General features: G+C 36.4%; 3 protein-coding genes, 1 long non-coding RNA gene and 3 other non-coding genes across 9 annotated transcripts in view; 3 read left to right on the top strand and 4 right to left on the bottom strand.

Moving 5' to 3' along the window:
* Positions 1 to 27,884, top strand: part of LOC110378686 (2-methoxy-6-polyprenyl-1,4-benzoquinol methylase, mitochondrial) — a 381,156-nt gene that overhangs the window by 331,306 nt on the left and 21,966 nt on the right. The window lies entirely within an intron of this gene.
* On the top strand, positions 565 to 13,388 carry LOC110373672 (protein takeout). The gene is made up of 6 exons (XM_049842922.2): positions 565 to 727; positions 10,034 to 10,126; positions 11,016 to 11,163; positions 11,651 to 11,784; positions 12,199 to 12,364; positions 13,040 to 13,388. The coding sequence occupies exons 1-6, from the start codon at positions 661 to 663 to the stop codon at positions 13,176 to 13,178; spliced, it is 747 nt and encodes a 248-aa protein (XP_049698879.2). The 5' UTR covers positions 565 to 660; the 3' UTR covers positions 13,179 to 13,388.
* On the bottom strand, positions 1,509 to 1,580 carry Trnat-cgu (transfer RNA threonine (anticodon CGU)). The gene has a single exon. It is a non-coding gene; the product is annotated as a tRNA-Thr (tRNA).
* Trnat-cgu (transfer RNA threonine (anticodon CGU)) lies at positions 2,136 to 2,207 on the top strand. The gene has a single exon. It is a non-coding gene; the product is annotated as a tRNA-Thr (tRNA).
* On the bottom strand, positions 2,864 to 2,935 carry Trnat-cgu (transfer RNA threonine (anticodon CGU)). Its single transcript has one exon. It is a non-coding gene; the product is annotated as a tRNA-Thr (tRNA).
* On the bottom strand, positions 13,266 to 14,412 carry LOC110373673 (uncharacterized). The gene is made up of 3 exons (XR_010277598.1): positions 14,355 to 14,412; positions 14,182 to 14,250; positions 13,266 to 13,699 (listed from the first exon to the last, which is right to left on the bottom strand). It is a non-coding gene; the product is annotated as an uncharacterized LOC110373673 (long non-coding RNA).
* Positions 16,768 to 27,884, bottom strand: part of LOC110373635 (GAS2-like protein pickled eggs) — a 141,246-nt gene continuing 130,129 nt past the window's right edge. For all 3 annotated transcript variants that reach the window (XM_049842879.2, XM_021330961.3, XM_021330960.3), the window contains exons 4-5: positions 26,182 to 26,854; positions 16,768 to 20,096 (exon numbers count right to left, since the gene is read on the bottom strand). In XM_049842879.2, coding sequence (XP_049698836.1) covers positions 19,192 to 20,096; positions 26,182 to 26,854 — 1,578 coding nt within the window. In that variant the 3' untranslated portion in view covers positions 16,768 to 19,191. The remainder of the gene's footprint in view (positions 20,097 to 26,181; positions 26,855 to 27,884) is intronic.

Raw genomic sequence — 27,884 nt, 5'->3', positions numbered from 1 at the left:
CTCCGGAGAAATTATTTAAACACATGAACTCATTCATCTTAAAACTAAAAGGTGGTAAATAATAAACACTGTAGTGCAATAGTTCTCTAACAACCTTTTCGATTTTCGGAAAAAAATCAGATTGCCTAAAATTTCTTATTTAAAACTACAGGAAGTAAGTAACAAAAAGCAAAACCTTCAGAAAGGACATTAAGTAATAACTTTTTGTGAATATTATTCGTAAATATTTATCACATTATTTATCATCACAAATTAGGTTGTTTCATTTGTTCAATGGCTTCTATGAGTTTCAGTGTAATTTTAAGTTGATATACAACGATAATTAATAACATTGTCTGTTTTGTGAAAAATGTAGCTTACATGAAAAAAACTTAGCGTTTTTCACGAAAATGAGAAGATGCAATATCGGAATTAAACAGTATCCAATGAGTTAAATAACTTTGTCAAAAATAATATTTACTCCACCATGGAAAATTACAACAATTATTAAGTATGATACGAAATTGAGAAGCAATCATATTTCACAACTTTTCCCGCGCTCCTAAATAAATATGGCGGGGTGTTCGCGCGCGCCTCAGTCCTACAGCGCGTGCGCGAGAACTGTCACTTTCGTTCGGAAACCGCCGATGTGTCGCAGAAAGTGAAAAAATAAAAACAAAAATGTTTGACTCATTATTATTTGTGGCTTTTTTAGCGAGTTGCGTGGGTGCTGACAATTTTAGTTTACGTAAGTAGATTTTTTTTTAGTTTTTTTTTTAGTTTAACTTAATTTATTTATTTTATGAAGACTGTATGGTATTTAGTTGCGCCTTTTCTTCCCGTTAAAGTGTTAGTTAAAATTCAAGTCGTAATTATTATCATAAATTATGTAACTATTCCCATATAACCCAAGCAATTATTCATGAAATATTTGAACCTGAGTAACATTTTAAAATAATTAAATGTGCTCCATAATGTGCATGAACATGCATACAAGTTTTATGGTTACTAACATCTAGTAAACATCATTAGATTAAAATTAATTAGATCAGTTCTTTTATATAGTTAAATTAATTATATAATTTTATATAATTAAAAAAAAATAATCCAAATCTGTAATTGTAATTATACAATGATTTTCAGCATATTATTATTTTTTGCTTCAACAAAAAACTGTGAGATTCTTTTTATTTTTTCATTCTCGTAACTTTCTTTTTATGAGTCGTTACGCAAACGTACAGTCACTTTTTTGGTCAAAAAAAAAACTGTACGCTCAGTTCCGTTGATAAGTGCAAAAAAAAATACAAATACATTGAGTTTAATTATATTTAGGTGTATTATTTACACTTCTTGTCTAACACATTAATTATCTCTTATAAAATTCATCGATAGTAATACAAAGTTATGTAGGTACTTATATTTATTGCATTAAAAAATCTGATAATGGATTAAATTTTCTTCTATTGAAATTATCCTCTTCAGTCACTATGGTAAAAATTGTTTAAAAGTAAGAAATGCATATGAATTTCTGCCTCCTGTGAGAATTGAACTCACGACCCCTGGTTTACGAGACCAGTGCTCTGCCGCTGAGCTAAAGAGGCTGCACATATGTGCAATTACTTACCCTCCACTTAACATGAGACCCAGACTTTGATGCCGCTTTCTAGCTTGAAAATAAACCCTACAGTATCTATAAGATCACCCTGATAAAATGGTTTATAGCCTTCCTCGATAAATGGACTATTTAACACTGTAAGGATGTTTCAAATCGGACCTGGAATTATTGAGTTTAGCACATTTAACCAAGCAAATTCTTCAGCTTTATAATATTAGTACAGATTTCTCATGGTAACACTAGGGATCCTTGATAACCTGAGGGCATTGCTTTAAGCTCACGAATACAAAATATGGTTTTTATCTCCTTCCCTAACACGTAAATTGTGACTAGCGTGTTTACTTCAGCCTTGTGTCAAATTACTTACTTCATTTATGTCCAGACAAATGAGAGACATACGTTTCCCCAAAGCTACTGCGAAATTGAAAAACACAAACTTTAAACTCGCAAACATGCCGGATGTTAGGTAGCAAGTGTAGGTAAATTAAAGAAAGGCTTGCTTAATTGGCAACTGGAGGGTAAGTAATTGCATACATGTGCAGCCTCTTTAGCTCAGCGGCAGAGCACTGGTCTCGTAAACCAGGGGTCGTGAGTTCAATCCTCACAGGAGGCAATAATCAACATTATTATCAGCCTTTTTGTTGTCCCACTGCAAGGCACCAGACTGTTTTCATGGCCCAGGGTTCGTTGCTGGGGATGAATGTTACAAGCGCCAGCAAACGACTATCTTCATCAAATCAAAATGGTTTATCATCCTATACTCATTTTATAAAGTTTAAGAGTTTGCTTGTTAGCTTGATCTGGATAACCTCAGGAACTACAGACCCAATAAAAAAAAACTGATTTTTCCCCGGGCAGTGGTAACTCAACATTTTAATTAATGCCGGGTTTTAATTATGTATTACATGATAATTATTTACTCAATTTTACGTAAACTTAATAACTTAACGGTAACATTGACATTTTTATTTATTTTGCGTATAATTAAATTCTGATTATGACATTTCCGTTTTAAAATATTGTTCCTCATAATTATGGGCAATAGAAATGATAGCGATTTAGTAGAGAAATTAATTAGAGCAGAAAATAATTACGACTTGGTACTTTAATCCGAAAAATTATAATTAAAACTAGTCTGTATTCACTAACCCGCTTGTTTTTACTTCACTTTATAACTACTTATCTGGTAACAAATTAACTACTACTTGCTAGCTACTTTTTCAAAGCCAAAAGAATGCATCTGATATATTCGAAAATATTTGACATTCCTGCCTCCTGTGAGGATTGAACTCACGACCCCTGGTTTACGAGACCAGTGCTCTACCACTGAGCTAAAGAGGCGATGACACTGTAAGCCATAATTTGACACCCCTATGGGGTACACCCCTATGCTCACGTAGGTACATCCCTAACATAAAACATTTTCACTTAATAACTATGAAATACCTATATTCCCACGGATGCGTCGTGTATCTTATAATAGCGCCCAAATAAAAATGTACTTACCCGTGTAATCATTTTCAGGGTTCGTTATTTATTTGTCTCCATAACCAATAGTGTCTTAATTTGGTTAAGAGTTTTATTATAAAAGTGTATAAATATATTACATCGACCAGGTAATAATTAGTATCATTCATTAATCTAACCTTAGATTTTTTTCTGTCTGTGGCCATCCGAATTTTTGGTCCTATTCGAAATTATATACAGATTACCATATGAAGGCATTATGAAACTTGATAGTTAAAGGTTGAAATCCCTATCCTTAATCGTAAGTGAGCGATTTTGATTGTTTGGTACGCACTGTAATAAATAATTTATTTACATACCTTTGATATTGATAAACTGCTCGTTGCATTTCCGTAAGAAGACCACTGCTGGACATATGCCAAAAGACGAGGAAATATTTGCATTAATTAATAACGTGTTGAGTTCCTTTGTTTACATTTTTGTCTCATTGTTTGTCAGGCCAAACCAGTCAAACTAACTTTGTTTGTGTTATTCATTAATTAACTTCAAATATTTTTTTTTCCACTTTTGCGTAAGGATATAATTATCACATTATTTTCTAGATAATTATATTACTCATAATAATAATAAAAAAAATAATAAAGCTTTATTTATTCCATGCATAGTAAATAACAAAATAAAAACGATAGTACACGATAACAATTATTACAATTAGTGCTCTAAATAAATTTCCTTACTAATTATAAATTTTTCCAATTGTAAGCATTATATTTATTTTAGTTTGTCGGCAACCTATATGATTAATGCATGGACCCCGTTCGGGTAAAAGCCTCCCCCAAGGAATGCCATCCTTCTCTGTCTTTAGCTCTTTCGAGCCACCTTGCGCCTGCACACGCTGCAATTTCGTCAGCCCACCTGGCCCTTGGACGGCCTCTTGTTCTGTTACCTTTTGGCCCAGGCCACTTTACTGTCCGTAAAGTCCACCTGTCATCCTTGTAACGGGCGACGTGACCTGCCCACTTCCATTTAGCCTTCATTGCAAAAGTTAAGGCATCGTGTACTTTAGTCTTCTTTCTAATGTCAACGTTCTTTACCTTATCCTTCAGTTTTATACCTAGGCAACTTCTCTCCATTCTTCTCTGGGTAGTCTGAATTTTGTTCTTGGTTTTGAGATCAAAGGTCCAAGTTTGGCATCCATATGTCAGGCACGGTAGCAGCCCTGAATCCATGACTATTTTTTTTATCGATAGCGAAAGTTGCGATTTTAGTATTTCCTTATGGTGCCAGAACTTGTTCCAGGTAGGTAATCGCCACTCTGCGGTTTAGTTCTTCGGTGTTTCTGTCTTTACTGAAGGAGATTTGTTTCCCTAAGTATGTGTATACGTTGACATACTCGAGAGGAGTGTTATTTATTAAGATAGGCTTTGCCTTGTGGTTGGTCATAATTTTTGTTTTTTCTAGATTCATTTCCAGACCAGTTTTTATGCTAGCCTGGTTCAACTCATTTACCATTTTGTTTAGTTGGTGAGGAGATTCCGAAAACAAAATTATGTCATCGGCAAATCTGAGATGGCTTAAAAATTTATATTACCCATACCGTATCAAAACAATTCTACTCGATTAAAAAATCGATGATAAAATGTTCACACGCACTTTTTTCCGACATCTGACCTAACGAATCCATAATCAAATTACACTTACAAACTATATAACAAACACATAACCAGTATTATTAAATAGTAAACACTTACGTACTCGATCATGTAATAGACGCAGTTTCCGTATTCGCTAAACGCGGGCTTTCACTAGATAAGCAACAAAATCCAGAGGTTACGTGTGTAAGTAGTAAGTATTAGTAGTGATTGTATGACAATCTGTGCAGCCCTTTCACCAATTGTGGCGAAGAATGAGTAGACTTGAGATCATTCATAAGAAGTTACAGTGCAACGTTCTTATTCAGTTTGAAGTGGTAAAACTATTTGTAAAAGATAAAAAGATGACATTAATAAAAAGGGTATGAATACGTTAATATTATGGTGCCGCAAATGAAATAATTGTGAATAGAGCAAAGAGACAAACAACGGATGAAGTTAAATCCCAGTCAAATCAAAATAAATATAGGTAAAAAAGAGAGAACTCTATGGAGATGAAGCTTGATATAGATCGAAGTTCATTGAAATTTAGGAGAGTCGATAAGATTAAGATTATTAAGTCGTTCTTTATCAATACAGTTTTAGAGCGAACGTGCAATATCGCAACGTGAATCCATCAACACATTACGAAATAGCACCAAAATCTAAGGCTTCCTCATCACCTTGCTAACCCATAGTTTTTCCTTTTTGACACATCAGACTTCCTCAATTAATCGTCCAGTGTGGTCTCCACAGCACCAATAACCGCGGGGTCAAACATTAAACTCAAGGTCACGCCTATGCGCGCGCGCATACTAATTCTCGAGCTATACACAATGCAACTATTTACATGCATCGGTCACCGCGATGCATGCCTTGACCTGACGTGGAAGGATTTTCGGCTTAGATTTTGTTTTTAGCAAAATTTTATGGATGCTGAGAGGAAAATTTGTTTTAGCCGGTTGTCTGGACTTTATGTCTATGCAAGTGCAATCTATGTTCGATACAATGCCAGAATATGGTGATGTTAATCCTATAAAATGTCTTGATCTATTGTACCTACTTACACGCATTTGATCACTAGAAAACTAAAAAATATCCTGCATAAATTATATCGTGGACTACATAGGTATTCAAACAGCTACCTCATATTGTAAATACGAAATTAAATCTGTCTATCCGTCTGTCACGATTTGAGGCTGAAACAACTGAACTGCTTTAAATGGGTTCACAAAATATTGTTCAAAAAAGGATATAAGTAGGCTACTTTTTTCCCCAATTTTTTTAAGTGAATCTGTTATCAATTTTCAAAGAATGCAGGAATTCTGCCGGGTCAACTAGTAGTCATAATGTTTCCTTAAATGTCTGCAAGCATCAATTTGCAAGATTTGCATATGAGTAAGAGCATGTCAAGGTTGTGCGGTGTTGTCATGTATGTTCGTCTGTCACAGGTCCTAGCCTCGACCGAAATACTAACTTCAAGTCTTCAAGTGCACCTATTGTGAAAGTATTGAGAAAGTAAAGTGGATATGAGTTTATTTTTGTACTTGCAAAAGCATCAGCTGCTTGCCTTTTGCCAACTATGTTGGGGTCGGCTTCCAGTCTAACAGCATGCAGCTGAGTATCAGTGTGCCACAAGGAGCGACTACCTATCTGACCTCTTCAACCCACTTACCCGGGTAACCCAATACCCCTTGACAAGACTGGTTGTCAGACTATGTATGTTCTCGTATGTATGTATGTTATGTCGCAATCAAATGTTTTATTACTACAAACAACTAGGATTTATTAGAGTAGGTAAACCGAGAATAATTTGAATTATTTATTAGTAGAACTTTAAAACCTAATGCAGTATCTATTGGAAGTCGAACAAAAGACAGGAAAACGCAAGTGCAGACGATGATTTCATTATTCAAAGCTAATTTTAATGACTTCGATGTTTCTAGTATATCCAGCTCGTTATAAATCCAGCAGTTATGTCTCTAAGAGAATCAAGTATGTAGACACATGTTTTGCATAATTAACTAGGTATTCGAGTAATAACTTAGTCGAAAAAAACACTAGCGTGCCTGGAGCTTCGTTCACTTGAAGTCAAACTCAAATTATTTTATTTCATTAAGGCCTTTACAAGCACTTATAAACTTCAAAAATATACATAAATCTAATTCTAGCTACCCATTCCAAAAGTAGCTTCCTATGGAGAAGAACGGGCAAGAAACTCCATGGTTACTCTTTTTGAAAAGGCTTGAAATAGATCATAGTTGCGATATTTCTAAATTAGCGCCCAAAACACAAGCTTTGTTTGCAAGTTTGGAGCTAATGATAACAGAAAGTACTTTTTTGGAAATACAATTTCTTAATCTTGTTCTTATTATCAACCAGTGAAATTATAAAAATATCTTCGAAACCCAATGCAACACTATCCACACATGAGTTTGTTTGTAAATGGTTGCTCAAAGCTCAAGCCTGACTGAAGGCCGTCGCGTCTTTCACAAGAAGAGCTGCTTTTACCAAGGTGCTGCGAAATCAGCCGCAAGCGCCGGTATGTATGGTTTCACGTCCAGATGCGTTACCAAATGATGGAGTTTAGTAATAACCTGAACATCTTGGAAGCAATCGGGTTGGAATGCAAGGCATACCAATAGTTATGGCTGACAGTGAGACGTGAAGGCGGTGTTGCATGTTTCTCTGTTTTTTTTCTAAGATTAGATGTCATCAAAAGATAGTATAGGAGTCGCAGCCTTCAGCCTAAGTGACTATAGCACCTTCCTGAACCTTTATGTACAGCAGGTGGGGTCATTTGATAAAAATAACGCACGATGGGGAAAATTAATGGAAATAATGAATCTGCTATATTTGCTGCCAAACCTTTACTGACGACATAAGTAGCTTTTAAATTCTACTGTAATGTTTTTAGGTACTCGTAAAATGTGTTCTTTTAATCCAAAAGTATATCACTCTAGAATAGCAATTGAGATTTTGGCAAAGGTGCCATGGGTGATAGTTTTAGTTCCGCGGGACGCGGGTGAAATCGATGGCCAAAGCTAGTTTAAAATACTGTTTCTTTCAAAATACTCTAAACCTATCTTTCTGTACTCCGTGAAGCAGACGCATCCATGAGGAAATATTTGAGTGACGTCTTCGCCAAGATATGACTTCCATATTTTTTTGCAAACGTCAAAAAACACAATAAATCACTAATCAAACACAAAATAATGCAGAACACTACTTCATAATTTGTCCAACATGACGTAACCAAAAGAGTAACAAACCTATTAATCTTTATTTACCAAACATTACAAACCGGTTCAGCAGTTTCGGAGATAGCGTGCAATTCTTTCTAAACGCCAACCTTGGCCTTTCCATCGATGTTTCTACAATGTTACCGAATGTTCTCAACTTCTGTTACGATACTATTACGTACTTTTAGATCATTTCGTGTAAATTATTTATTAGAAATACTCAGTTACTATTTATAAATACATAGTTTGTACCTAATGTTTTTTGTATGAGATTATTTATGTTTTATTTTGAGTAGTTCAGATTAAGGCCCATTTGTTTTCGGTGAACTTTGCCTAAGGGTCGCAATTTTTATATTTTTTTGCGAAACTGTTAAAGGGTAAGGTCCTCTTATCGCGGCAACTGAGGGGATGGGTGACCATCCAACTCATTTTGATAATCCCGTATTTATTCTAGCTATATTTCAACACCTTTTTCATTTATATTCGCTATAATTTTTACTTACCCTTATAATTATAAAATTCCAGGGCATTTATTTTGTTACGAATTCCAATTAAAACGGCTGAACTTTTGCTGAGATAAATAAAAGGCCTACAACAAAAATCTATTTGGTACTTACTTACATAACTATATTATTTCTAATCTCGTACACAATTAGCCGGCTGCAGTTGCAGTGTCGGTTGCAGTGACGACTGGTTGCAACACTGGGAGGCTGACTTACGTGTGTCAGATCACATGAAGTTATTTTACAATATGTAGTTATGTTGGCAGAAGGTTAACGAGTTACTGAGAGATAAGTTTACTATTGTGCGTGATGTTATACCTAAATAAATTTTCGTGTGTTTGCGGAGTGGTTAACAGCGCTTATGTTCTGTTCCAATTTGAAAAAATATTTGTTATTTTTGTTTACCCCATTTACCACTACTTTTATTGCCTTGATTCCTGAAACACGTTAAACATAGCTGTGAATATTAGGTATAGGTATAGCAATTATTATTTCATCGAAATATCATAGCTGCAACTTACAAAAGACCGATATCTTTAAATAGAACTATTCAATTATCATTTACTGCTCGCCTCTTAGGGGACATGTATACTGAGGTATGCAACCAAAAAGGCTAGCAATTGGAAATGGAACACAATGCTTCCTTTGTGTTGCTACGCTTGTAAGGCACAATACTAGTAAACTCATTTTAATTTTCAGATGGGTAGTCGTAGGTACTTACTTATGCATTATTATTAAAATAAGAATGTGCTTAAATAGATCTCTAGCTAAAAAATTACGGACCCGAAGAATGTTGCAAGTCCTTATAAAATTAATAAGCATTAGCTATCTATGGACTAAATACTTATAAATAGGTTAATATTTCAAAGATATCCACAATAGGTACTTACACTATTATACATATAGTTACAAAAGTCTCAAACAAAAAACAATGAAAAAATGTCCCTTGACCTGCACTACCCCAAGCATCTGAAAGACTGACCAAACTGGTATTTCTGCACACACCGGCTTCGTGACACATCTGCAAGCCATCTATTCGTTACAAGGTCGACAGTCACGTTGCCAAACGATACCCGACAGAATTATTCCATATCCATTGAGTAACAGCTATAAATAAATATTTCCATACTCCATATGGATAGGAAATTACTTTCTGTGAAGGTCGTGACGAAAGTAATGTTGAAAGTCTTGTTATTTTATTTTGCTTTTTTGTGAAATAATTGTGAAGCTTGTGGCCATGACATCGTGTGCGTGCGTAAAATATAGCAATGCATTACGTTACCATTTCTTTCACCTGTAAGGATCTGCAAGAGTTGGGTTGCAGTCAAATAGTATGTTGATGCTCGTAAAATAGGTTAACTGAAAGGTAAATAAGCAGGTGTAAGCCTATACTTATCGCCTTTTCAAAAGGTTCCTGGCAAGACACTGAGCTCGATCTTCAGCTGTCCTCATCCAATACAGGCCAGGGCGGCTCATACACTCTTTATACCCTCTCTGTCAATTATTTTTAGCTGAATAAGTTGATATTTAATTGTAAGCTGCGCAGATGGCGAAGCAGTGGTATGAAGATGCTAAAGTAGATATTTTTGTTCACAGCGGAAGACTTCACAAAATGCCGGCAAAAGGACGCAAAACTTAACGAGTGCCTCAAAATGGCCGTCCCTGATGCGCTCCGGAGGATGAAGAAAGGTAAGCTCTTTTTAAATAAGTATTCTGAATTTATAAAGTAAAAGTTCTCCTCATAAAATTATTGAGAGATGATGCAAGGGAAGAAAGTAACACAAAATAACTACTTACACCATTGCTTACAATGTTCTTGTGGTGTGTAGGCACAAAAGGTTTTGCCAACAAATTCATTAAAGCAGAGTTGCATAAAACATTTTGAGGAACAAATCGTTACGTGTTTGATGACTTAACAAAACAAATCAAGTCGTTTGTGATCTACGCACGTGGTTTTCGCTTTATTTGAAGTCGTCTTCCGCATTACTGAATTTGACACTATTTTGAAGCACACGCAATTTTGATTCTGTTGGAGGGAATCTAAGTAACTGTCAATTTAGTTATAACTGTTTCTATATATTTTTCCCGCAACCTGGGGAGCTTTTTCTCGTACCTGGAAAACAGCCTATGTCATCCGATGATAGTGTACCTTACAAATAGTGAAAGAATTTTTCGGAACCTTTACAAACGATAAAAGATTATTAACCACTTTACATTTAAGAAGAAAGTAGAATATATCGTGTGTTTCGTACCTAATCACATTAAATCCTATCACATACGCTATTGCTATCATATAATATGATATTCTATGGCAAATTGTAAAAAAAATAACCTAATTCATTTAGTGTTTTGACCACAGGAGTCATTTCAGTTTTCTCGAACACAAGAACTCCCAATCAAAGAGTTGAAATAAACTCTACTGAAAAAAACTAAAGCTGTATATGGAGTGAATGACCTTCTCAACCCAATTAAGTACCGTCTGTCTTCAAGACCACCAATCAGAAAGACGGAAGGCAGTACCTAACCTTTGACGGACAGCGGAAATCTGCCAATAACCCCCTTCATTCCTCCCTTTCAGGCATCCCCTCACTATCAGTGCCACAGATGGAGCCGCTGCACGTGAACAGCATCGACGTGGACTCCGGGTCAGGGCCGGTCGTCATCACGCAGATGTACAAGAACATCAAGCTTCATGGACTCACTGACTCCGTGCTTACGCTGTATAAGTAAGTCTTCATAAGCTTGCACTTGTGTTAATGTTTTTAGGGTCGGTACAGCATGTTTTAATCGAATTCCCAAAAGGAGGAGGCTCTCGATTTGCATGTTTGTATTTTTTCTCCCTTCTACCTAAATAGCTGCTTTTTAAACTGCCTGGCATCATCATCCTGCCCTTAGTCCTGCTATATAAGTGGTCGACGTATGTTTTCTAATTCTCTATTTAGGTAGTTACTCTTCTGACTGTTTATGTAAAACCCTAATATCTATTCTTGGGGTAAAAAGTGCTTCTCCAGTCAGTTTAATCAAATTGTGTTTTCTACCATAGGTACTTTCTTGTTATATGTAGTTGAAAAATCATGTAATCTAAGTAGGTAATGTTAGGTAACCTACATGCCTTACCATAAAACTGTATTCTCATACTTTATACGTACGGAAAAAAATAAAACGAATGTAACGTGCTTTAGATCCTAACAACAAAAAACATCTTCATTCTAGGGCTGATCTCAAAAACTACAGACTGAGGACGGACTCGATCACGCCTAAGATGGAGTTCATAGCTGACTACATAATGAGAGGCAGGATCTTACTGCTGCCGATACAAGGAAAAGGCCTCGCCAACATTACCATGGGTGAGTAGCGTCACCAAGCGGGCAGTAGCGGTACTAATAGTTACAGAAAGCGCCATCTGATGGAATGTAGTAAAACTATTCCTATTGAACTGAGCGCCATCTATTGAGTAATATTAGAATTATAGTTTAAATTAACGCCATCTAGTAGTTAGCAGTGGAATTAAATTAACTCTCGCGACAGTAGTTGAACCAAACTTTTGTCAAAAGTTCTATTTGTTTTTCAAGTTTTATGCATATTTTCTAAGTGCACGCCTTTAATAAAATATTTTAATTTTTGGATAATGTTGTATTGTAAGCGTCATTACAATCAAGTAATGGAATGAGCTTCCGCTTTTTTACTTCATACTACCCAATAGTTGGCGTTACTGGCTTACTTCAGACAATTTCTTCAAATTACTTTTTAAAATTTTCCAGTGAACTTGGTAGTAAAACACGACCTGATAGGCGAGCCGGTGAAGCGCGATGGACAGACGTACATGCACATCAAGGACTATAGAGTGCGGTTCATCCCACAGCGAGTACTGCTCAACTTCAGCAACCTCTTCAATGGCGACAAGGTTCTTGGAGACAATATGAATGAGTGAGTAGAGCCTACGTGAATGTTTATAGCAATGTGTAGTTGGTGCCAAACTTAGTGGCGGCAGAAGAGCGCCGGCGCCAGTATGTGTAGAGCCTTGAAGGAATACATAGGAAGAGTATAATATAAGGGAATAGTTAAGGGAGTAAATAAGGTAGTATGGAAGTACGGACAAGTAAGCGCAGCGTAGGACGTCCACCAACAAGGTGGACAGACGACCTTATAAAGGTCGCCGGAAGACGCTGGATGCAGGTCGCCTCCAACAGGTATCTGTGGAGATCTAAGGGGGAGGCCTATGTTCAGCATTGGACAACAGCACAACAGCAGTGGACGTCCTATGGCTGAGATGATGATGATGATATGGAAGTAAAAAAGGGAGAACAAAAAAGAGTACATAGGAAAAGTATATAGAGTAAGTACTTACATAAAGGAATAGATGGGTGTTTTGAGTAAATTAAATAAGGTTGTACATAGGGTAGTAAAAAAGGTAGAACAAAAAAGAGTAGGTAAATAGGGGAAGTACCTACATAAAGAAGTACTTAAAGGAGTACCTGCGTAGAGGAGTACATAGAAAGAAGAGTAATGTCACAAGTAAATTAGGGCATGCCCACATTGCCCACCACTGTGGTAAACTTAAACTTTTTCACATAAGTATTTACAATACCTTTAACATTTCAGATTCCTCAACGCAAATTCGGACCTGGTCTTCAGCGAGCTGAAAGAATCCTATGAAAAAGCGCTCAGTTCAGTTTTCCAAAATGTCACAAATGAAATATTTGACAGAGTTCCCATGAACAAAATATTCCTTGAGGATTAATTTATTATACTAAGCTGCGTCTGCGCAGCAAGACTTATTTGGTAGTTGCAATAATTAATGTAAGGACAATCCTTTAAATAATAGAACTTTAGAAATAATACATCTTCAAGTATGAGGTATTTATTGAAGCTGCTTTAACTAGACTTCGTTATCGTAAGTTAAGATTAATTAAGAATAACTTAATTTGTAAGTAAATAATTTGATAAAAACTATTGAATTTTATTTGTCTCTAATATCTCATTTGTTATTACTATAATTTAGATTGAAATTGGGCGAAGACTGACTTTGTACAATTTCTTTTTGGCGATCAGAATCATTATTGGTATCAACGCCATCTGTTGTCGAATACTAGAACTTTTGCCGATAAGACGTCTTGGTTGGCTGGTGCAGGATTGGTTCCCTCGGTATTATCTTTGGGTTCCTTTCGTTCATTTCCACGTCGGGTGGTTTTCTTCCAAGGTTGGCTTGCTGAGCATGTTTTAAGCAAATCGCTTTGCAGAATGATTCGTTAATTATGACTACTGAAATATCAATAATTCCACGATTAGTCTCCGATAGCAGTGTTGCCAACTCAATTTTTATTTAGGTGAGTTCATTTCAATGTGTATTTTAACTATTATGAATTCTTTATTTATAAAAACAATCCTACCTATCTTTGCCTAATTTTATGATTCCACTACAAACGACTGGTGGATGGAAATGACCACTTTTGATTAAACCTGGGAGTTACTGAAAATAAAGCATTATTTCGTTATGGGGTTTCCTTAGGCATGTCAATTTATTGAGAAAATAATCTGCCCTTTCAATCTATACATTATCAAGCTCTATATTATAGAGTTTGTATTCTTGAACTACTGGTCCGATTAAAAACAAACTTTTAGTGTTGGATAGCCCAGTAAGGCTATCACCATTTTATCCAGGAGCGGGAAGTAGTTCTCACGGGACGGGGGTGAGTCCATTGACAGGGGCAAGTACTGGTTTAAACAAATCAAAATATACTAACATACTCCCACTAAGAGTAAATAAATGATCAATCCCAAAATCAGAGCATCGTACTCCATCTTAGACCAATCTGAAAGGAAATATAGTGATTATCCGACAGCCGAGAAATGTCATAGGGTCCGTTCAAACAGACCGCCTCGGAGAGGAGAAAACTAAAATAAAAAAAGAAATTACCTTTAAATCTTCAATAGATAATAATACAGGGCCTCTAACAGCGTCGAGCGGGGACACTAAATCAAGAAATATTACATGTTATAGGTAAGTCAAGTTTATGTCGAGAAATTAACATTAAAAAATATAAAAAATAGGTTGCCACCGATATCGGGCACGGGGTTAAAAGTATCGGTAGTTAGGGTCCCAGAGACAGAAACCTCCTCACAATACGGGCCGTATGAAGGACTACTTTTTACTGCCTTCTGAATCAGTCCCTTGATCCAGCCGCCCAACGAGAGCCTCCTGAGGTGTTGGTCGAGACTCTTGGCTATAAGACATAAATAATAATCTTCCACGCCAATTTCGGCAACGGCGACCACTGACCACCCTAATGGCGTGCGTGTGCTCTCATGTGGCTGGAGTATCCAATTTTGTGCGTGAAAGTCCGCGCACACTGCGGACATGTCAGGGTACCAGCCACAAAGTTGTAGTTGATAGCTACAGGTGGTCGAGCTTTCAACTCATCTCGTTTGGCTATAAGACAGTTGGCCGGTAATTAGTAAGTTTACATTATTATTATGGTTGCAAATTTTTTTTGGGTTTTCTGTAGGTAATTCTTTATGAAAATGCTATTCTGAGCGGCTGAAACTGAAAGTAGTAAACTCTTACTTACCAGAAATAATTCCGAGGCTTAGTAATCCTTATAATTTGCTCGAGAGCGAGCCAACGAGAAAACTGAATCACAATAAAAACTGCGGTAGGCCAGAATTGAGAGATATATCTGGTTTCAGGGTATGTCATTCTCAAAACCGGAGCCGTCACATCTTGAGCGAGGGAACGAGGCCACTGCTTGAAATTGTTATCAGAAACTGCTTAGCTAGAGTCTTCACAGGGTCTTCGACAACTAGGGAAGAAGTGACAGGTCGTTTTAACCAACTTGTTGTTATAAAAACTTATATGCCTAACTATTATGCCTGGATTTTGTGTTAAATATGACTACTTACCGACGATAAATCTATATATATAAAAGAAAGTCGTGTTAGTTACTCCACTTATAACTCAGGAACGGCTGAACCGATTTAGCTGAAAACTGGAAGGGAGGTAGTTTAGAGCCAGGAAAAGGACATAGGATAAATTTTTATTACAAAAAATAAAAATAAAAAATACCATTTATTCCGGACATAGAGCGCCATCTATTGTTCATACCGAAAATCTGCCGGATGCCACTATTCCACGCGAACGAAGTCGCGGGCAAAAGCTAGTTTTTAATAAATGTTGAACTTAAAATGGTGCCCTGACTGCTGGCTGATGCTAATCATATATGTTAGTTCCTCGAAGATCTAGTTATCTATACCATAAGGTCGTATACAGAATGAGAACTGGTAGCCAGCGTCGATTCACCCGCTACCATTCTTCTGGTCGGAAGCTTAGCATATCCTACACTGCGCTCACCATCGCGCATGCCCCGTGAGTATGGCCCTTCCTCCCATAAAATCATGGAAGACTGTTACCAGACCGGATGGTAGATTGCCACCAACTTCCAGCTTTCTTCGAGCCAACATCATCTCCCGAGCCTTTTCCTAACTACCTGTGTGGCTTCCAGTCTAACCGGATTCGGCTGAGTACCAGTTTTACAAGGAGCGACTGCCTATCTGACTTCCTGAATCAAGTTACCCGGGCAACCCCGTGGTTAAACTGGAGTCAGACTTACTGGCTTCTGAACCTCTATCTCTACCAGTACCGACTGCGAACCATAGTAATAAGATCTTCTATGAACAAATCGTGAGAACCAAAGTCTACCAAAGCAATTTTTACAAGATGAGAAGGTGCAAGCTTACCACGAGCGAACGGGAGCAGGAGGTCTTTGACCGTAGGCAGCTCTGAACAGTTCTCTGATACACAGATAGGTGGCAAATATGATGATGAGGAAGGAAGCCGTCTGCCAGAATTGTGCGAGAAGGTGAGGTATGGACATCCTATAGATGAGCCCATAATATTCACGGACTCATCACGGAAGATTTCTTCTGTCGTGGTACAAGGTGACAGATTTGACAGCTCGCTACACTTTTTTATGTTCTTTCTGATGGTTTTGAGAAAAGAGGTTTGGAACCTGCTTGATCTTTTTTATGTTCATGTTTGTTCATCATCATCATCATCTCAGCCATAGGACGTTCACTGCTGAACATAGGCCTCCTCTTAGATCTCCACAGATACCTACAGTTGAAGGCGACCTGCATCCAGCGTCTTCCGGCTAACTTTATAAGGTCGTCTGTCCACCTTGTTGGTGGACGTCCTACGCTGCGCTTTTTCATGTTTGTTAGCACTTTGCAACTCTATTAGGTACTGTACATAACTAACTCTCATTATTTACTTATTTTTGTTTTTTTACTTGTTATTTCAATAAAATGGTAATGTTTGAATAAAATACGAAGAATATAAGATAAACTTATCGTTTATTCCGAGAATAATAACAGATATCTATGGCATAGTCACTGGTAACATTATGTCGAAGAGAAATAATGTAAACTAAATATATCTTAGCCTCTAGCTTCTGACATTGGTATACTATCATATAAAAAAACTGGAAAATACAAAAATCGTAAAAAGAACTAAAAAAACTGCTTTTCCCTTCATTTTAGTAATATTTTTAATGATAGTATCACAATGTTACATAAGAATTTTATATTTACGGACATTCTCACAAAATAATATGATTTTTATATTCTTAATTCATAATGGTGTATACTTTTTCTTAATCGCTAATTAATAAAGAATGTCCATTTTGTGTCATCTGTTTACTAAATCACAAGAAAATAATATACATTTAATTTTTTCTTTTTTTAATTTTTAGTAATTTTTGGTGTATTTTTTTATGAAAAATAAAACCAAAATTTTTATTATAAATTATATTTATTATTTTAAGTAAACAGATAACATTTTGAAGGCTGAGCGTTATAAACAATATGTAGGTTTAAAAAAAAAAACAAAAAATATTATATAAAAAAAATTGTGTTCAAAAATTGTGTAAGACATTATCATACGATATCGACTTAAGTGTAGCTTTATTACATAGAAGTTAAATTTGTGACATCTTAAATTAGGGTCCGCTTACAGACCTAGATATTAAATCTTAATGATAACTCACTTACACTCACTTCAATCATTAATTTAATTAAAATTAAATTATCTATTACAATGATAGAAGTAATGTATTTTTTTTTTCAAAATGTTATTTCAGATTTTTATTATAACACTTGGTGAAACATTTTTCTGCATCCTAGCAGGTGACCCCAGCATACTTGGGAAAAGGCTAGGCGGATGATTAAAAAATAAAATACTAAAATAACATTTTGTTGATGTCAATCTACAGCTATGTTTTACTACACTTGAAACGGACGGTTTTATGGCAACTAGTGACAAAACTAATGTTTTTTTTTTATTGTTTAGAATGTGCAAAAATATATCTTTTTTAAATTCTACAATGAGGTATGAAAATGGATGTTCTGGTGTATTTTTTTAAGTTTTAATTTTATATTATAATGCCATATTACCATTTGTTTTTTTTTTACAAAAAAGCTACATGATGATCTATTTATTTATTTTTTATTAAAAAAAACGCTACAGATTTTATAAGCTCCACCCTTCACAACCTATATAAAAAATGAGATTACTTTTACTCAAAATTGCTGAATATCCCGGCGAATCCAAAATATGGAATGATATTTTCATTAAATGCATAATTTCAAATGACGAATATTTTATTTTTAATTAATTTTTATTAATTAGTACAGTTTAACCGGGAAGATACAAAAAAAGTTATCCTAAAACTTAAAGTATACAAACTTAACTAAACTTGTCATTTTGTAAAATATATCGTACTTGGGTACTCATTGTCAGAAAATATTAACATTAGTAATATACTATCAATAATTGTGCATTACTAATAATAATATGTAAAAATATATATTTGTAAAAAAAACACTAAAGTTTACCTGTTTGTAAAGAAAAAACTTTTTACTGAACCATAATCAAACAAAATTTAATATTCAGTTATACAGGTAATCTCTAGTTTTTGGAAAAAATATTGTTTGGGCCAAGTTTTATCCCTTATCTAACTTAGGGCTATAAATCGCTTTTAATCAGCTGAAATAATTAAATTAATAATAACTAAACAACAAAAGCTTTATTGCTTAGCACCATATTTAACCGACTTTTAATCAAAGAAAGTTCTACCCTCTGTAAAATTTCCAAACTCTCAATTTTATAAAAGTCGGTTTACAAGCAAATAGATGGAAAATTGAATAAATTCAAAATGGTCGATGTTACCATTACGATGTTAAAAATGTTAGTACGAATTTTCTAATCGATAATTAGTACTAATCTACGATTAAATTTCTAGAAATCGTCATTAAATTGAGACAGGTTACACCATTCCGACTATAGATGTAAGTCTGATGTAAACCGCCGTTTTGGACAAAGGTCTAAGCCGTGGTTAAGCCGGACTCTCAAGCGAAGTACCACAATAGGTCACAAAAATGTGTTATCTACCAAATTATGAGCTAAAAACTGGTAAAACCTCTACATTCATGAGCTATCTTACAATAACCGTGGAAACTCGCCCGAGTCCGGCTGTTGTCTAATCCGTTAATAATCTAAACCTTATCGCTACACAAAGATATGCGATATAAAGTCCATATATTTCACGTCATATAAATATCACACTCAGCGCCATTTCGGCTGCAATCCTTCACTGAACTATCACCGATTTAATTTGATCTGTCTTCACAAACTAAACACTAGCATAAATAGTTCAATTATCACTGGTCAGTTCCGCAGTGTCTGTGTCCTCAGACTCCTGTCATTGAAACTGTGACGTTGATGTCGACCGTCGGCAGCCGATTGAAACTGGCGCTGGTATCCTGGACGAACCATTCCTTTGGTCTTTCCTAGGAGCGGCCAACTGCCTCGTACTGGTGGACCTTTCTAATTTCCCGTCAGACATAACCCAGGCTGATGTGAAGTCAGCATAATCTGAATCCTTAGAACTAGTCCTGGAGAGAGAATCATCTCCTTTTGAATATGTCCTAATAATCTCCTTCATTTTCTCGAGTACTGTCGCATCATCTTTCGCGGTTTCAGTGGACCTCAAGATCTGTTCTAGTAAAGGACTCAAAGGCTTCTGATTCGGTGGGGACCTAAGAGTAGCACTGCTGGCTCTCAGAGGAGAATTCCTCTTAAAGGCATCAGTCTGGGGAGTTTTAGCCCTCATTTTTGGAGATTTATTCGGGTTTTCAAAGGTATCAGCTCCCAAAGTGGGCCTGGACTTGACTTTAGCCTGAGTGGGGGCAGTTCTACCGCCCCAAGTGTTTCTGGCAGTTGGCGGCAGCTTTGGGGTTAACTTGGGTGATGTCTGAACGGGATTCGGGGCATGCTTAGGGCTGGGTGTGTTGCCCCGGCTGGGGGTTCGGTTCCTCACGGGAGAGTGGGGAATGCGACTAGCCTGTCGGCTCCTTATCGTTTTCGTAGGAGACTGGGAGGCTTCCCTGGTCGCTCTCAAGCTCTTGCTCGGCGAGTCGTTGCTCTCGGTGACGACCACGCGGTCTGGGCTGCCTCGGTTGGACTTCTCGTCGATGGAGCTGGGCTTTCTGCCTCCGTAGAAGGTGTCAGAGAAGTCAGTCTTGCGCAGGCCGGTGTTGAGGCTCACGTGGTCGTCAGCTCGTTCGTTCTTGTCCATGTGACAGCCATCGTCGTGGTCGAGACGCTCTGAAGAAAGAAAAAGAAATAAATTATTATTGATGAAAGACTCTGGACAAATGATGAAAGATATATTATGTATAATTTGGATCAGAAAGTTAAATGCAAACCTATTTCTTCGTCGTCTTTCCTCAATCAGTGTCCGACATGTACTCGATCAGCAGTCATGTCAAAATCAAATTACCAATCAATAAACCTATTATGCAAAGATATTCATAATATCATGCGCTATTTACTAGTTCTAAACCAGATATTGCTTGTAATACCATTTCAGAAAAATTATAACACCTAGAATGTCTCGCTTACATTATTCAACACTATAATTAATCCGAGAGCTAGTTAGTTCATTCCTAACCCTTTACTTAACCCTCGGATCATAAAAACAGTATCTAATTTACAATGACCATGTTTAGCGGATAATAACAGTTACATTAAGTTAATAATTCTGACCATATCGGGCTATGTCCGTGACCATTTATAGAATACCGTGGCTCTGAGGACTTCCCTTTTCCGCAAATGTTCACTTAAAATAAGCGTTTGTGTTGAAGAAATATTTTATAAAGGTTGTGAGGTTTTCTCTAGTCAAAGGTTTATTCGTCTGTTTTTTATTGCTTGGCTTTTCAGCAAACATGTAGGGAAAACTACTATTTATTATAAGAATAGAATTTTGGTTCCTTAAACGATTAATTATCAAAACAAGATTGAACAAGCTTTTAAGTTATGTCTTTTCACGTAATCAAAATATCTCAACCAGATATAGGTATATCCTCAAGATCGGAAGGTCATAGATGTGCATTCCAAAGCCAATACAATAGGCTGGTGACATTCTTGAGTAGAGCCTGTAATGGCGTTTATCTTTTCGCTCATTTTCACATTGTCACGTGCGCCTCACATGCGTAGATATAAAAATGGCAGGTGTTTGGCTACGTGATCAGATGCGAAGAAATGTGACAATGTCGAGCAATGTTTATTCGTATTGATCTACACAACTTTATCTAATAAAGAGGAAAAAATATTGTTTGTTTGTTTTTGTACTCCAAAAGCTCAGAAACTACCGAACCGATTTGAAAATTATTTCTCTTTTGGCATGCTACACTCTTCCTTAGTAAAATATGCTTTATTTGCTTAATATGCTTTAGTTCTCAGCCGCGGATGGAACCGCGGGGAAACAGCTTTACAGTTATGTTAGGTATCCAGGATCTGGTAATATTAAAGTATTTCTGGGAAATCTTCTTCACGTTATTATATCAGAATATGAACTTTCGTATTATTTATAGCTATTATTAGAATATCCTGGAATTATTTGATTACGCATACCTTCATAGACACGTGTATGTGACTTACACGTGATGTGTTGTGCCTTCCATCGAGATCATAATTAGAGCTCAACTGAGCTGACAGTTACATTGTTGTTGTGACAAGGAACCTGTATCTATAGGTTTACATGTACATATGTACCTAAATTGCAACTAACTAGTGCACTAAAGATGATGATGTGTCAATCTTATTACAAAGTGTGATGGTAAGTTTAGACCTTTGAATTTATTCAAGATGATGGATTAAACCTAGCGTAAAATCAGTATTTTTAAGACCATGTTTTACAATAAGAGATTTTTTTACGGTGAACCCCCTGTGACCATGGTCCGCGCAATTTTGCCAAAACGTTGAATAAAGAAAAAGGTACCTTTACAGTAATTTATCGCATTTAGACCCCTATAATTTATGAAAAATATACCTACTTAAAAAAATGAATATATGATGAATATAATAAATATAATAATGAATATAATAATTTTCAGCTTAGAAAAATGAAAAAAAAAAACATTAATAAGCACTGAACGAATTTCTTACAACTTCACTAGTTGGGCCTCATATTCGCCCACAGAGCTACACCATTTACTTGTAGCAATGTTGTTATAACCAAGTTCGGAAGAATGCTTGCCTTGCGGGGTGAGCTGGACTGAGTGTCTCAATGACTAATGTCACTCATATGTGGGCTTGTTATAATATGACATTCGTCTTTTGACCTTATGTGGTAATGTTATGATCGGTATTTTAGTTGTTGAAAGGTTAGTAGTGTAAATAAGGTGATAGGAAAAGTTGGTTTTTTAGCATAATGCGGTATAGGTATACATGCAAGAGCTATGTTATTTTAAATAATCATAATTAGGAAACAAGAGGTGGATTCTTTAAGGAAAATAGTTTAAATAAAATTGGACCCTACCAGTACCAGTAGCAGTACGGTTAAATCATACGTAGAAAAAGCGAATTTGTAATTTTAATAATAGCTGGACCATAAAACTTATTTTAATAAGCAATTACATTCATTAATAGTCCATTCAACTCATCCTACAAGCAAAAAATAAACAAAAGAAAACCTCACAATTTTCCTTTTAACCCAAACAAAATTCTTCACCCCGCCATTTCTAATGAATTTACAAAAAAACATGGCGGATCAAGATGGCGGCCTGTAATCTTGTACGTTCATTAGAATTGATAGCATCGCCCTTGCGATCGCTGATTTGTTTATAATTAATTACAACTATTTGATAACGCTAATTGCGAATACTTGTTACATGAGATTATGTTAACTCTTATCGTAGGATGAAACGAGTAATGAGATAACTTGTGCAGTCTTTTTGTTTAGACGGTGGTAGAATAAATAAGCAAGGTTATAAATATTTTTCTAGGGGAGAGAATAGTATTCTAAGTTAGCACAATGCCGTAGAGTTCTTAGTTTCAACATGTTTTTTTCCAGGAACTACTAGACCGATTTGAAAAAATATCTTAGTACTAGATAAAATAGAGAATAAAGTTACTTTGCCATTTATAAATAACTTTTATTTCGATGTTACTATTTTTATACTGAAGTGGCGGAATGGAATATAGAGCAATATTAAAATAGATGAACACCTGGTACCTAAAGGTCATAATTAGCATAGTTTGTATCCAGGTGTTTTAATATTTGACCCAATATTATATATGTATGTAAATGTAACATTAAATAATTTTCTTCTATTTAGTGTACATATGTATATACCTACTTCATTATAGTATTTATCTACTTACTTAAATGAATAAAATATGTCTCTAATCTCGAACATTCTACACCAACTTAATAAAGTCTGCATCACACATGACGCTCTCAATAATGATTAATTCAATCAACAATAACAATCAAAATCAATTGACGTTATTTAAATTATTTAATATAAACAAATGAATGAACTGTTACATATGGTTGCTGCCATGTCACCGTAGGACAACCATGTTGGTTCCTCAAGGACAACCATTGTTAGAAGCGCGAAATTTTGACGCAAGTCATAAAGTTGTTGACCGGTGGATTATATGGTAATGTTAATGGGACATTCACTTTGTTCCTTTCGAGAATGAAAGTGGGTTATGTAATAAGGAGAATTTAATTTTAAAAGTTTAAGTTTTACACGGTTTTTCCGCATCCTGAGAATTACTTCTCGTACCAGGATAAAATATTACACTTACAAAATGGCTATATTGTGACATTCTATTGGTACTAAAACAATTTTCAAAATCGGGTAAGTAACTAGACTTGGCTTTAGCTTACTTTTTATCCGCGTGCATGAAATTGGTCCTTCGAATTTGAAATAAGATACAGCCGGTAAAAAAATGCTGATACATCAGGAAAAATGTTTAAAAAATAAAACTATGTTTTCTCAAAACATAGAGAGCAAGGAATTTGTCAACTCTTTACTAGTTTATGTTATGTTTATGTACTTAAGGTTTATTTCTTCTCAAAGAATCTCAACATCTTTACCGAGTATATAATAATAATATTATTGCATTAGCTCATCGGAATGTGGTCCTAACAAAGCGTATTATCGAGCCTGTTATGTGAATGTCAGCTACTTGTGCAATGCTAAAAATATAAATACTAGTTAAGCTGTGCACTGCCACATGCCATATGTCTCGTGTGGAACGGAATGTACTTCCACAGAATTTTAAGCCTGACCACTGGTGAATTTTTGCGTTTAAAATCCTTCAAAAAACTCTTTGTAGATATAGGTAACCTTCTAGGAAAGCATCATCATCTCATCTCCAGAGAATTTTCCCAACTATGTTGGGTTCGGCTTCCTGTCTAACCGAATGCAGCTGAGTACAATTTTTTTACATGGTGCTACTGTCAATCTGACCTCCAATACAGCAGCCCAGGTACCCCAATACCTCTAGGTAAGACTGGTTGTCAGACTTATTGACTTCGGATTAGGCGTAACGACTTCCAAAGATGTTCAATGATAGAACTGCCAAGGATGTTAAATTACATTTGGGACCTTCAGTTTAACGTGCCTTCCGAAACACAAGAACCTTCTAGGAAGGCATAATATCGTTTTAAGAACACCCGGGCAAAGCAAGAAGGTGTTTTTGTCTTCAGAATAACCAAAAATAAACCTAGTGGTTATCAAGCATTAGTGTCCCCGATAGTACAAAGGTAACATCTGATCTCGAGTCTATTTACCTGTGTTAGAATCAAGGGGTCTTTATCTCATCAATTGAAGCATTCATTCGTTGTTTTTTGTGATAAGGTAAGTAACAGCTGCACGTGTCGAGCAATCGTTAGGTATTCTATAGAACGATTTGCGTGTTTCGGAAAGCATGTTAACTTGGGGGATTCCGAATGACGTTTGAACATCTTTGATTGTTTTTGGGGGAAGTCAGAATAGAAGCAAAAGGTATCGGGTAGGTAGGGTAAGTGGGTTGAGTGAGAATGTATTGATAGGCAACACCGGTTAACATAGATTTTTCAGTGAGAGTCATTCTAGTCAGTCAGGGACTATACGCATTAGTATAGCTAGGTACTCTAGCTACTCGCTTCCGCTTATGACTTGCAATTATCCTGCAATTATTTTCGCAACTGATCGCAGTGTAGCGTAAAATTGCGCTGTCCTCACCAAATGAAATTGTCTATGTATGTACATATGTACACTGGATATACATTGAGAGAATTACCAATGTATGTCAAATAACATAACTCCTGTAAAGTATTTTTTTTTTCGGGAACATACATGTAATTTGTTTCAAGGATATAGAGGAAGAGGCCGACCAAAGAAAAGATGGATTGTGTGAAAGTCGATATACTTAGCTAGAAAGAAACTAACTTGTGAGATGACGGCAGATAGAAGAGTATGGAAGGACAAAACATGTTGCGCTGACCCCAAATTAAATTGAAATAGGGACAGGAGGATGATGATTATGTGTAGCTAGTTTCATAATTTGCGTTGACTTAAATTACGTCTGTCACCAACATCCTATTTGCCGTTCATCTGCAGTAGGTATTGACTTTAGCACTCACGTGTCTGTCTGTCTGTCTATATGTTTGTCTGTGTGTACGTTTGCACAAATGTCGAAACATCGCGGTGAGCGGATATCATTTGTGCAACATTCATTGACTGTCAACACTTGGACTGCGCAAATATTTGTTAAATGGCTGCATTGTGCAGTCTGCAATTCTTCATTCGGAAATATTGCTTATTGGCAATTAACTAAGTAGTGTTCATTTGTTCTAGACGCGTGATTAAATGATCATTAGGTACATTTATCTGTTCAAGTAGGTATGTGGTAAGTTTTTCGTAACTGATTATTGATTGTTGAGGACGAGACCAAATAGATTGGTAACGATATAGAAAAAACTAACGGTGAAATTGCGAGACATAGTGCTATTTATTCATAAAATGAAATATGTTGCTTATGTAGATCCAGAGTTATTATCATAGCACTAAATCTTACTGACAAATTCATATCTAAAATACTGCGTCCAGTCACCCAGGGTTGAAAGAACATAAATATTGATTACAAAGCCATAGAGCCACTTTATCATTAATTAGGCCTGACTGGATGGAATTAGTGCTTGTGCCAGATTCTGCCCAGTGCAAAGATCCCATTTAAATTGAGTCCTTAAATTGGTTCCATCAGGAATTTGAGATGACTACAGTTAATAATGATATTGGTAATATAATATACACTGATGGAAGAGACAATTCAGAAATGGATCAATCGTTAGCTGATGTGACACTGAATTTGCTACCCTATTCAAAAGTAGATAGGAATGAAAATAACTTACCATTAAATTCTGCGTCTTCAATCGAATTCTGGCTGTGCAACGAGTATCTGTTCGTAGTTTTCGTAGACGGAGACCCTTGTGTAGACCCAGCGACCACTCCCAGGCTCCTGTACCCCTCATCAGAGACCTCAGACCCATTATCAGAAGCACTTTCAGCTGCTGGAGCTGGCGAAACTGGTCTAGGACTCTTATTCCTGATACCATGTGGAGTCGGCACTAAATGGTTAGAGGTGACAATTTTGGTCCTTCGATCCGGAGATGAAGATTTCCTTGAGGGACTGTTAGCTCTGGGAGCTAGATGCCTCCTGCTGGGAGAAGCAGCTCTGTCCAAGTCACCCAAATAAGGTAAGCTGGTGGGAGCATCGCTGAGTCTGTGGTTGGACTGGTAATGTCCAGACTTGGGTTCTTCATTGTAGATTTTGGCGTTGTATTGAAGAGACATGGGCTCGTAGATCTTTGGCTCGGTTTTGGTGTATGGCAGGGATGTGGGACCAGCGTCTGGTCGTTCGTAAGTGACGGTGGCTCCGGCCAGGTCATGCTTGGGGCGGGCGAGGCGGGCGGAGAGGGAGGTGCGGTGCTGGGCGCGGCATCTGCAGGGGTCGTGCTTGTCCAGATAGTGGGCAAGGGTGTCCCAGCCACCACCGACGCGGACCATTACGTGGGAGCGAAGGATCTGTGGAAAAGAGGAAAGCAATTTATTATTAAAAATATATCAGTTTAAAAAATATACTGAACTAGGCCAAGGCACATGAAAATAATAGCCTTAAACTTTTAAAAGGCAACTTCCATGGTAAGAAGTCCTCGATTCTAGAGCCTGAAGGTCGAGCTACCAATCGATAAATAACTAATCGACAATATCCGATAGAGCTCTTACTTTAAAAGTAGCCACTAGGTATAAATTTACAATACTAGAGAGTGCATTCAATTTGGAATCCGATCTCATGGTTCAACTAAGCGTAAGGCTGTTGTAGACCAACTTATAGTGGACAATGTATTTAAAACAAAATGACCACCGTAACTTGGGATATTAAGTACTCGTTTATTAGAAATTCCAAATAAAGATTCGCTGATACCGTGGGAATGCTGCCTTGATAGTCCCAATCAATACCAGTCTGGTGGCCTCGATCCGCCTTCGTTCAGTTCTTAGCCTTGCATCCCTTAATATGGATCGTTAGATAACATCCAACTTAAGGAGACCTCTCCCTTCTAAACGGTTGTTCCTAATTCGAGGTCTTCCTAAATTTGGATCTACACAAAATGCCAATATAAATTGACCTGCCTCCTAATACAAAATATTTGAAACGAGAGGTCAGTTTAGAATAGTTGTTATAAGGTCGAAAGTCGTTTTCTACAATGAGGCGTCCATTCGATTTGACCAAACAAGGAATCGAATAGAATGAATCATAGATACGTCGTCAAAGGAATTGGAACACTATTTGAATGACCTTAAAAGTCAAGCTCGTTTGGCGCGAATGGGTGTGCAACCGTTTTTTTTTTTCATTAAATGGCGCTTGGAGATCTATTTTTAGCGCTAATGAATAAAGCGTTCGTTGTTTCGTACTAAAACCTGGCTTAATGGCAATGTTCTTGTACAAATTGGAATCAAACTTGTATTAAGAGAAAACTAGCTTTTTAATTTTAGGATGCCGTATTTTCTCACGCATTCATCTGCCTTTCAAGTATTTTTTATGGTCTTTCGTAAT

This window comes from Helicoverpa armigera, chromosome 22 (genome assembly GCF_030705265.1).
Source record: "Helicoverpa armigera isolate CAAS_96S chromosome 22, ASM3070526v1, whole genome shotgun sequence".
NCBI classification, from domain to species: domain Eukaryota; kingdom Metazoa; phylum Arthropoda; class Insecta; order Lepidoptera; family Noctuidae; genus Helicoverpa; species Helicoverpa armigera.
The sequence above is the reverse complement of the archived record's forward strand: the minus strand, read 5'-3'. Positions and strand labels throughout refer to the sequence as shown.

What these genes read in the sequence shown, in the direction of transcription:
- LOC110373672 (XM_049842922.2), top strand. Translation starts at nt 661, where the DNA reads ATGTTTGACTCATTATTATTTGTGGCTTTTTTAGCGAGTTGCGTGGGT. An exon ending in TGCTGACAATTTTAGTTTAC is followed by an intron (nt 728 to 10,033) that starts GTAAGTAGATTT and finishes TTTTGTTCACAG; the next exon opens with CGGAAGACTTCACAAAATGC. An exon ending in CTTGGAGACAATATGAATGA is followed by an intron (nt 12,365 to 13,039) that starts GTGAGTAGAGCC and finishes TTAACATTTCAG; the next exon opens with ATTCCTCAACGCAAATTCGG.